Source organism: Cinclus cinclus, chromosome 14 (assembly GCF_963662255.1).
Source record: "Cinclus cinclus chromosome 14, bCinCin1.1, whole genome shotgun sequence".
NCBI lineage: Eukaryota > Metazoa > Chordata > Aves > Passeriformes > Cinclidae > Cinclus > Cinclus cinclus.
The window spans coordinates 2,638,210-2,649,794 of record NC_085059.1 but is presented as its reverse complement, the minus strand read 5'-3'; the positions used below and the strand labels follow the sequence as shown (position 1 = coordinate 2,649,794).

The following is an 11,585-nucleotide window of genomic DNA, read 5'->3' as shown; positions in this document are numbered from 1 at the left end:
TGGGAGAGGCAGCTCAGCACAAGCCCTCGGCAAACCCTCCCTGCTCGGGGAGCTCTGGAGTGCTGGCTCTGTCCCAGCCGTGCTGGTGCCACTGTCCCGTGTCACCGGGGTGCTCTCAGCTGCAGGCACAGAGGTGGCTGACCCCCAAAGCAGAGGGACAGGCCAGTCCTGGGCCTGGATTTAGCATCAAAGTTGAGCTGAGGCAACATTGCACAAGGCTGTCACAGCCCGGGGTGGCACCGTCACACACCAGCCTGAGCAGGGAGAGAAGTGAGAAAATCTGTTAGAAGTGAAGATATGAGGAAAAAAAACCACCCCACCCCAACTTAAAATAAACCCCAAGGGACACAAATACAACCAGTCCCCACCTCCCACGAGCACCAGCCAGGCTGATCCCCCTCTTTGGTTGCTGCCCCAGCTGGTGCCCAGCATAGTGTCACAGTGGGGGACACCTCCCTGGCCATCTGGATCCCCTCGTATTTCCTTGTCCCCCCAGCCCACCCAGCACCCAGCTGGGGCAGGACTGGGAGGAGGCCTGGGGGCAGCGCCAGTGCTGCTCAGCCCTGGGTGCCACCAGCCTTGCTGCAGTCACAGCCCAAAGCCAGCGGGGCAGCCACGGACAGTGGCAGCTCCTCCCCAGTGAACATCCCAGGGCTGTGGGAGGCAGGACAAGGACAAATCCAGCACCAGGAGAGCAGCCATGGCCAGGCTGGCACTCCACATGCTGGCTCCTGGCTGCTGCACTCAGCTGCCACTGGCCCCAGGGGACGATGGCCAAGCCAAAGCTCCTGGACAAACTGCAGCTAGGCAGGACTGGCTGGTGGAACTCCCACTGCAGACAGAAATCGGCTGTGTGCTATTTGCTGACCTTTTTCTTTAGCTGCTCGAGTCTAAACTCTCCCCAGGTCAGTGGAAATCCGGGAGTTTTCCAGCTGCCTGCATGGGAAGGGAAAGAGGTGGGGTAGCTCCATTTTCATTTGGCAGAGCAGCAGCAGAAGGGGCTGCTGCAGCTGAGCTCCCCCAGCAGGGAAGGAGAGCAGCACCTCACCCTGCCCGTCCTGCAGAGCTGCAGCTCCGGCTGTGCCACTTCAGTTTAATCCCACCTTAAAAAGGAGACATTAACAGCCAGGTCCAGCTGTCCTGAGTAGGAGCTGGGCTTGATCCTTGTCGTCCAACTCAGGATATTCCACGAAGCAAGAGTGGATGGGGCTGGAGAAACTTCAGCCAGCACTGGACCCCAGCTCTCGGGCTCCAGCGCCAAGCACCAGGCAGCAGCTCCCGAGTGCCCTCAGCCTGGAAACAGCCACAGGGAAAATTATGGGAGAGCACAGAGTATGAGAGAAATAAATTCCCATCCCTGGAATGGATGGACAGGACTTGGAGCAGTCTGGGACAGTGGAAGGTGTCCCTGCCCAATGGAGCTGGAACTCTGAAGTCTCTTCCAAGCCTGTGGCTCCATGAAGAGTCCAGCCTCAGCCAGGATCCATGGGGTTGGGTTCCACAGTGCCAGCCCTGGGTCTCCACCTGCTGCCAAGGGAGCTCCCGTGCCAGATGCCCAGTTATGAGACAGCCACCACATCAGTTCTACTATTATTTATTTTTTTAAATATTTTTGAAAAAATATAATTTTTTTACAATATTTTCAACTTAAACACTATTCACACTGAACACGTATGGCAGCTTAACCTACCCAAATATGAAGTTTAAGAAGCCAAAACTGTTCTAGCTTTATTAAAAAAAAAAAGAAAAAAAAAAAAACAACCAACAAAAACCCCCAAAAAAGTCGTTGTGCTGTAGACTATTGTGTAGTGATGATTAAACAAAGCAAGGGAAAAGCACCACTCAAATCACTAATGCTGGGGGTTTGCCTGGTTAAATCCAGCTGTGGGAAGTCAGATGCTATGGGTTCCACAGGCAGTGCTAGTGTAGGGCAGCTGTTCTTGGCAGGGAACTGTGCTGGATCTCACAGCTCCCTGAACAGCACGGGGAAGGAAGGTTTCTAACATGATCACACACTGCAAAGGACAGGAAATTGCTTCCTCCAAATTGCCTGCATGTTAGTACAGGAGCTGAGATCTAGGACTCTGTACAGGTCTGTGAGATTTGGGTTAAGCTCACGCTGCTTCCCAGGATCATGATGTTTTGTAAGGGGGGAAATTAACATTAGTAACAACACTGATACCTCAAAGGAAAGTTAGCTGATTTGCATAACAATCAGATCTCCTCACTTTCACTTGGAAGTTAAGGCATTATCAGGTGCAAGCTAGCACCAGTTAACACATCTTTAGTTAAAAACAGACCATCCACCGCAAATTCCAAGTCCTGTTTAAAGAGTCAGAGTCTGCAGAAGGTTTTATTAAGGTGGTACTTTGTCTCAACTTGACTGGTGCTTCTTACCTCACTGCCTCCTTCGCACAGAGCCAGGGCCCAATTATGTTTCCATTAAACTTTTGACAGATTTACTTAATAACAGTCTCAGCACTTTTATTGAGCATGCAAGACTAACAAAACTTTGGCAATGCATAAGTGTAACACAGTGACAAGAAGAGAAAGCTTTTACAATTAAATCTTCTAATACTGGCTTCACAGTGTGGAAATTGTGCTACATCCACCAAAAGAGGGCCCAGTCTACTCAAATGTTTAAGTACTTCACCCCAGGAACAAACTCCTTTGCGTTTGGATTCAGATTACTCTTGACCTGAGGAAAGGAAGAACAGAAATGGAGGTGAATCGTTATTTTCAGCTTCCATTTTCAAGCTGAAGACAATTAGAGGCAAAGGTTTAAGGACTTAGAGTAACAACCGGGTGTGCAACAGGCTTCTTACACTTAGCAGCAAGTCTATAATCCCCAGGAAAGTCCAATCCTCTGTGCTACTCCCTGAGTTATCCAACCTTCCCTAGTTCCACCTGAAGTTTCAGCAGGATGAGGGCTCAGGGAATAAGCAGCAAACCACAGGCATGCACCAAACACAGCAGCTTCCCCTCATGCTGAAATAGGCTTTTCTCAAGTTGAGCTGTTAAAACGTGCCATGAGGTTTTTAAGCTTTGCTTATTTAAGCAAGAGGTGACTTATTCCAGTAACTTCAGCCACTTCTGGGAATTTCGTGTGTATGAGTAGTGTATTGATTTTTTACATGTCTCTGTCTGTGACTCCCCTGTCCTCCCCCTTGGCAAGCTGCTGCTGCTGCTCCATGTCCTGCACTTCGAGGTGGGCACCAGCACCTTCAAAAGGAGCTCTTCATCACAAAGAAATAGAGGATTGGGCTTTCCTGATCTTCACTGAGGCTGAAAACTGCTGCCTGCAGCTGCTTCAGCTTGGAAAAGTCAGGCTCTGCATCTGAATCTCAGAGCAGGATGGTGTGGGGTCTGTGCTCTGGATTCTGTGAGGGAACAAAAGCACATGCTGCCCTTTCCTTGGAATTCAGCTCTGCACAGAAGTCAGATGGCAAAAAGAGGGAAGTAATCACAATTTGGCTGCTTTCCCTTCTCTAGAATTGCTACAGGGATCTGCTGTGGTTCTCCCAGTCCCAACCAGACCCTGGGACAAGGCTTAGACCAGCCCAACGTGCTGGCAGGTCCCCAGTGACCCTTTTGCAGTCAGGGCCCTTCTTTCATAACATTCCACCCACTCCTGGAGCTGTGCCATGGGCTGGGAAAGGCTGCATGGGGGTATGAAGAAAGCCACCAAATAGGTCACATCCCATGAGGACACATCCTACCCTGCACAGCCAGGCAGGGTTTAACAGGCTCCTTCCTGCTGGAAAGGACTTTCTCTTGCCATAAGCATTGCACAGAGACTCTAGCTTTAGAAATAGGATGAGAAGCTGAGCTTACCACCAGATCCTCCAGCGATGAGCTGTCACTGATAACAAGGTCATTGAACTGGTCCTGGATTTGATCCATTGTTTGTGGGAGATCACGGGCTGGAATAAACCATTCATGCTCCTCCTCCTCTTCCAGCATCTCCTGGAAACAGCGCTCGATAAATTCTTCTTCCCACAACTCCTCTTCGATCTGTGCAACAAAAAGAAACTGCTTCAACACTAGATCTATTGTGAACTTTCTTGTGGGGGTTTTTATTCCCAGGTGTGTGCACCCAGCTGACCTTCCCAGCTATCCAGCAGCACCCCAGCCATGCAGCAGGAAGGAGATCAGAGCTTTGTCCCAGGGATTGGGGCTGCAGCTGAAAGGGAGAGGCGGGAGAACCCTCTCAGCCCCAGCTGCTTTGTTTGCAGCTTGTTATGACCCAAAGGAGAAGGAAAATGTAGGTCCTAAGCAAAAATTTCAGCTGTACCAACTAGTCTGGACTGAGCTCACTGCAAGTACGAGGAAGGGAGCTGTGCCAACACACTGAGCCAGGAAACACTCCCCAGGAAAGTGTCCTGTGGGACTCCTGGGGAATAATAAAAAATAAACCCTGCCTGTCACCTGGAACAAGCAGCCTCTCCTCAGCCACAGTGCTCTCCTTGAGAACCCCACCTGCTCTCAGCAGCTATCAGGAATGCAGCCCTGCTGTCCTGGGAGCAGGACAAACCAACCCACGCAGAACTGACACGCAGTGCAGACATTAAAGCAGTTTTCCTTGGTTGTTCAGTAAAGGAGCTTTGGAAGGAGTTCATCCTACAAATTTTCCATGTCCTGCATCAGAGTATTTAAGAGTAGAAAGCAGGGAAGCAGAAGCTGGTGTGAAGGACTTGCCCAGACACAAGGGAATGGAAAAATTATTCAGGACAGATTTAGAAGTTCACTCAGCTTCACTGGAAGCTTGAACAAGTTTTCCCATCTATCTGCTCTGAAATCAAACACCTCTTCAAACCTGGAGTGGAAATTCAGCTACCACAAACACCAACTCAAAAACATGAACACCAGATTATCAGGACAGCTGTGCAATCTGGGTCTTTGCCCTTGGGGCAAACACACCCACGAGCTCACCTGGTGCTCTCGGGAACAGGGACTCATCCCCACATGCTCTGAGCCACCGCCCAGGCACTCCGAGGCAGGGAAGGCTGACTCAGTGATTCCCCAGAGCAGCACACCAGCCTGGGTGGCAGCTCCAGGAGGCACTGCCTCCCTCCTGCTGTGGGCACAGCCACAGGCTCCTGTTACACAGGGCTTGCCCAGCTTCAGGGGCTTGGTTACAGGCCTATATTCCTAAGGTGCCTCCACGGCAGCTCCAGCAGTACTAAATAATACTTAATTCCCCAAACAGCTGGAAATCAGGACTGCCTGTCTTTGTTTTCCAGCTCCAGTTTAACTTGCCGAGGCTCCCAGAGGGCTGTGTCTGCAGCAGCAGGTGACCACATTGCCCCAGGTGTCTGTCTGTCTGAGCATGACCCTCCTCCCCTCACACTTCCACCTTTCCTCTGCTGACAACGGAACCTGTGCCTGAAAAATCACGGCACAACTCAGCTCCTTCCCAGAGAACTACACCCCCAGTAAGCTAACTGTGAGACAGCTCCCAGGGGGAAAAGGTCACCCAAACAATGCAATGCGAGAAGGGAGGTTTTGTGAGCAAACCTGACTCTGAATGAGCTCAGTGCTGCTGGAACCCTGAGAATCCCATGCTGGTGGCTCAGCACAGGCAGCAGCTATGGAGAGCACAGAGCAAGCTGGGAATGGTGCTGGGAATGGGAAAGGGGTGTGGAAAGAGGTGGGCTGCTCCCAGTCTCCAGAGCAGGAGAGAAAAGGCTGACAGAGGAAGGTAAGGCTTCCTTCCCAGCTGGAGAAGGGAGCTGCAAGACTTAAGTATTAAAACGAGCAGCTCTGTCACCCAGCAGTACTGTTGCCAAGGCAGGTGTGCAGCTGGAATTCCCCAGCTCAGCACTGGGACACTCAGCATGTCTGCACACGAACACCTCCAGGCCATGCCTTCCCAAGTGCCTCGTACTTCTGTCAACTCTTTTTCCTTCCCTCCCTCCTGCAGGAGCAGGGAATTAATGGATGCATTAGAATGTGCTGCACTTCCTGTATTTTCCACCAGAGGATCAGCACTTACTGCCAGAGATAGGGAGACCCATTTGTTCCCCAGCATCACTCAGAGAGCCGATCTGAAACTTCCCTTCCAAAGAAATGCCAGTGGTGGACCCAGCCCTGTCCCTTCAGAGAAGGGACAAAGGACAGATGGGCCACTGAAAGCAGAGAATGACTTGCCTGCCTGTTGAACTCCTCCTCGTTCTCCATCCACATGTACTCAGCAAAGGGGTTGTCATCCTCGTGGGAGTGCCCGTTGATGATCACATCCTCGCTGATGATGCTGGGGCTGGTACTGCTGCGACTTGGGTCCTTCATGGCTGCCAAGCCGATCCCAAACCTGCAACTGAGGAGGGCACCAATTCAACACCTGCACATCCCTCATCCCCTGCCTCTGCACAAGCCCAGCCCAAAGGAAGGGAGCCTGCACCTGCATTTGGAGGCTCCAGGCAGCCTCTGAGATCACAGCATGGAACGGCATCACAGGCACTGTTCCCACTGTGTGCGGATTCCAGGGACAAATTAATTCCCCAAAGTGAACCTCACCAAAGCCAAGCAGCATGACCAATGAAAAGTGACAGGAAAAAACAGGAAGCACACATACTCACTGGTAGGAAAATATTTAAACATTCAAAAGGAGAATTTGTTTTCCAAAGCACTTTTACGTGTTGTGTGTGATGGCACGAGCCAGGTTTCACAGCCGTTTCCCGCTGGGAAAGCTTGCAGGGAGCAGAGACCACAAGGAACTGACCTTGCACAGGGCCACCTGGAAACCTGTGTGTTCTGAGGTGACACAGCACTGCTGCCCTTCCTGTACCATGCCCAAATACACAGATGAACACAGGAAAAGCCCAGTATTTGTTGGATAACAATACTGGTAGTATCAACTTTCTATACACAGTATGCAAAATGAGGTAGTGTCTTCAAAAAAAACCCCTAAACCTGACCAAAAAAACCCCATGACCCAAGTCAAATTTGAATGTTTTTCTCATGTTAAAATTAACAATGAAAGTTGCAGCAGTGAGTGAAAATATTTTAATTTCATTATCAAAACAACACTTTAACCTGTTGTCTGCATATCAAAGGGTCACTTCTTTGGAGAAGAGAGTATCAAAATCCAGCTGTGTTGTTACTAGAGCACAAGGGCTTATCACCCAGCACCTCACATTATCTCTTTGCATTCCAGTTGGTGCTGTTATCTAGGAAATTAATGCAAGTTCTTGTTCAAAACGGTTGGTAATACCAGCTAAAACCCTGCCACATCCAAGTGACCAATGAAGAAAAGCACAACGAAGAAGGAACCTGCCTGGCTTGCTCTGTCCCATGTTTTTCCAATGAAAGGCAAAGCCCAGCACGGAAGTCACTGCAGTTCCCTAGGAAGTGCCACAAATGGGAGTAGATCCTGAGTATTCCACTGAGGGAAAGCAGGTTCTTTTTGATGTTCTTTCAAAACAAACTTGCTGAGGATTACTGGCAGCATTTACATAAAACAGGGAAGGACGCTGAGTTTAACACCCCAATTCAAGCTTGAAATTGCTTTAAGCCACTTCAGCTGTTCCCAAGCCAACACAGAGGATGGAGTACAGGAAATAAAGTCTAAAATACCTAATTTATTTTTTTCCCCCGCCTTTTTCCTGGCATGTGTTTTCACCTTCTCTTCTGTGGAGCTAGTCTTGATATTACAGTTTTCCTGAAAGTAACTGCCTCAGCAGTGAAGAACTCCGGCAGCTCCTACACAAAGGTGACTGTAACCAGACAAGTCCAGAATAGTAAAAATAATTTAAAAAAACCAACCCAAACCCAGCAAACCAACCCTACTTGTTTGTGTAAAAGCTTGGTAATTTGTTGAATCACAGGCCAGCTTTGCCATTTCTGAAGCGTTCCCACCAGACAGGAGCTCCAGCTTTAGGAGGGAGGGAAGGAATTCCAGCTTGGATCAAACCAGCTTTGTCCACTGCTGCCCAAGGATGTGTGGGATGATCTTCAAGAAGCCAGGCTCAGCCTAAATATTTGAAGTTTATCTGATGCAGTCCTCAGTCCATTCCTGCCTTTCCCACAGGAAAACATGCCCACATTCACATATCCTGCAGAACACTGAGGAAGCTCCAGGCTGATCCCTCACTTGTACCACTCCTGATTTAATTCACTGCAGCTTCCAACAGAACAAATGAACCTTCCAGAACAAATAAACCTCCCCCTTTCTCTACTTCAAGATACAGAGCAGGTCTCTGTGCTCACGTGTGGGGACAAGCTCAGTCTCGTTTTCCCAGTGCTGGGTACATGCTTTTTAGTCAGGGAATTCTGAGGGGGAGAGCCAAATGCCACTTCAGCCTTGCAAAAAGTCCCAATCTAAGCAGGAAACAAGCCCCAGTGCCAGGCTACACTGCTGCTGGGAATAAAAATAACCCATTTTCCATCTAGGAGTAGGTGGGAAACAAGAGGACCTCAAAGCTCCTCACTCTAGAAGAGGAAATGTAACACTAGCAATGCTAAGGAACAGAAAACAGAGAATTCTGCCACGGTGACAGACTGTGAGGTTCTGACCCAAGTTCCTCTGGGATTCTGCTGTGGAATCGCGGTGGTGGAGCAAGCACACTGTAAGTGCATAAGAAAACACTAATATAAAACAGAATTTTTATCTTAGGAATGAAGACAGAACTTAAAAATCCTGCAACAACAGGCTTTCACTTAACCTCGTTTTCTGTATGCAGTGTGGAGCTTGTTACTCCAGAACATCACTAAAGCCCATTAATTCACCCATTTCCCTGAATTTTGCTGCAGTTACAACCATGAATAACCCCTGACCGACCATCATTAAAATTCAGAGCTTTGTGACTTAACAGTCTGCATTTAAAACGCAGTCACGAAAGAAGATTATCCACTGCCTTCTCCGGAGGTGAGGTCAGGTCTAACTCCATGCAGCAACCCCAGGTCCTTACCCGCCACAGGAAAAAAAAAAAAAAAAAAGAAAAAAAACCCACAAAAAACCCCCCAAAAAACCAAACAAAAACAAAACAAAACAAAAATAAGGAAAAAAAATACGGTATTTGTTTTAAGCGCCCAAAATATAACACGAGAATGGTTATAGTGGGGGCTGAAGATTAAAGGAAGGTGTTGTAGAGCAGGAGTCAGTGACTTGTTTATCACCCGGTGATTCCTCCTAAGAGTAGGCAGCGCCGCATTCCTCTTTATCTATCGAGATTAGCACACGGCTCTTATCAACCGAGCTGATTATAACCGTCTAAATAATTATACTCGCCTAATAAACAGATTTCTTAATCAAATTCACGCGGGACGCCAGCGCTATCTGATCTAAACGCTTCCAAGTGCTGCGCTGGAGGTTACCGAACGCAGCCGCCTCCCCCGCGCGGGGCTGAGGTTCTGGGAGCAGCGCCCCGATAGGGACAGCTCCGGCCGGGGCCCTGTTTCGGTACCAGCGGAGCCGCCGCCGCGAGCCGGTGTTGTCGGTAACCGCGGGTGTCGGGAACCCCGGACCGGACCAGGCCGCGCCGCTCGCTGCCCCCAGCCCCGCGCTCGGTGATTAACGCCTCCCCCGCCCCCGCTTTGTTCGGAACCAGCAGCCCCCGCAGGCCCCGGATGGCGCCGCAGACAATACCGAGGGGCGGCCCCGCCGCGGGGGGTGGAGGCCGCGGTCCGGCACCGCCTCAGGGGAGGGGGCGGCGCCCTCGAACCCCCCGCGGCGGTACCCGCGGTGCGTGGCCGGGATCGCCCCCTATCCTCTCACCTGCGGTGCGCAGAGGAGCCGCCGCTCCGCCGTGACCCGCCCGGACCCCACCGGACCCACCGGTCCCGCTCCGCTCCGCCCGCTTCGCGCTCGGCCCGGCCCGCCCCACTCCGCACCACACCGCCGGACCTGACGTCACTTCCGCCAACGCCTGACCACCACCACCCCCCCCCCCGGAAGCGGCGGCGGCAGGCGCGCGCCAGGCCGCAGCGCCGGCGGGGGGGCGGCGCCCTGCACGCCGGGACGCGTAGTCTTTTCCCGCCTCCGGCGCGAGGCGTGCTGGGAACTATAGTCCAGCGCGGCAGCGAGCGGCCATTTCGCGCGGCGGCGCGAAGCACGCCGGGAAGCGCAGTCCGGTGGGGCGGCCGCCATCTTGTGGCCCTGGCGGGGAGGGGGCGGAGGCCGAACGCCTCCGGTGCTCACGGAGCGATCGCTGAACACCCCCGGTCCCCTCAGAGGGGGCGCTAACACTCTCCGTTACCGGGCAACCCCAGCCTCCCTCCCCTCTGATCAGCAGGAGGCGCAGATCCCTCGCCTCACTGAGGAAGGGGACAATGGAACACTCCGAACACCACTCCTGTTCAGGAAGCGCTGTTTCTACACGGGGCTCGTGCGTTTTAAAGGCTCTCTATCAGGGAATGGGACGTAATAAATACTCCTTTCTAGTTCGTGCCGAGGCTTCAGCCGCATTTAGAAGACGGGTTCAAAAACCGTTTTTACTCTGTTTTGCTTATCCTCTCCATTTTCCTGAGGGGAAGGCGGGGATGCCCTCACTGTGCCCATTCACAGCCTCACAGAGGCACAGAAACCAGACACATCAAAGCCCTTTCATCCATCTGAGGAACAAGATGTGGAGCCACAAACCCTCCTCGGGCCGCATGGCACACAAGCAGTTGGCACTACAAAGACCCAAGCGTCTGTTAATTTATACCCGTTTTATAAGTCACCATTACCAACTTGTGCTCACAGGGCCCAAGGGTTTCCCCCCAGTCCATCAAACACTGCAAAATACATAATCCTTAAAAAAACAACACTGTGCTCTTGCTATTCTTATTTTAACAATTTCCAACTCGACAAATCCAAGCAGGATGTGATTTTCTCATCTTTAAGAGGGTTTCCATTCTACTCCCCACAGCAATGGGACAGCAGCTTCCAGGTTACTCCTTAGAGCTGAAATTCATGTCCAAAGTGCATTTCACACTCAACCTTGTGCTCTGGGATTTCCCTCACCCTTCACAGTGCAGTTGTTCCCAAATAAGCAGCCCATGACGCCAACACATGGGTCTCAAAATTCTCCTCAAGATCAGGTTCTTCTGGCACTTTCTCCACAGAACTTACACATTCTCCCTAACTTCTGCATGGGAGCAGAAGACATTCAACAGAAGCAGTGGGTTTAATTTAATTTCTGATGTGTAAAGACAGCCTTACACCTGGGAATGCTTTTTTTGTTTAGACACTAAACATGATGTACGTATTTACCCGTACACAGATCAGCACTCACACAAGCTACAAGATCAGCACAGGTATTAGCTGACAAAAGGCTACTTTAAAATCTGAATGCGGTATTTCAATAAATCAATCTTAAATGACCTTTGAAATAAATTATCTGCCACCCTTGCAGCCAAGGCAGAGGGACCCAACAGTCTCTCAGTGACAGAGGAGTGACAAAATGCCACTCCAGCTGGGGCTCCAAGCCTCTCCTTATGTCTTAGTTCTGCTCTAAGTGCAGGGCTTCTGGTGCCTGTGATTTCTTTCAGGGACCTCAGAAAGCTTTAAGATTCTGTCAGTGCCTGACATTTAATCCATTTCCTACAAACCCAAACAGCACTTTGCATACTAACGAGTGTTGTGCACAGAGCAGTAACTGCTC

At 50.8% G+C, this 11,585-nt stretch overlaps 1 protein-coding gene across 1 annotated transcript; it reads right to left on the bottom strand.

The window, feature by feature from the left end:
- Positions 1 to 1,578: 1,578 nt before the first annotated feature.
- PAIP2 (poly(A) binding protein interacting protein 2) lies at positions 1,579 to 9,851 on the bottom strand. The gene is made up of 4 exons (XM_062502144.1): positions 9,716 to 9,851; positions 6,151 to 6,316; positions 3,835 to 4,014; positions 1,579 to 2,698 (listed from the first exon to the last, which is right to left on the bottom strand). The coding sequence occupies exons 2-4, from the start codon at positions 6,286 to 6,288 to the stop codon at positions 2,633 to 2,635; spliced, it is 384 nt and encodes a 127-aa protein (XP_062358128.1). The 5' UTR covers positions 6,289 to 6,316; positions 9,716 to 9,851; the 3' UTR covers positions 1,579 to 2,632.
- Between the last annotated feature and the right edge of the window lie 1,734 nt (positions 9,852 to 11,585).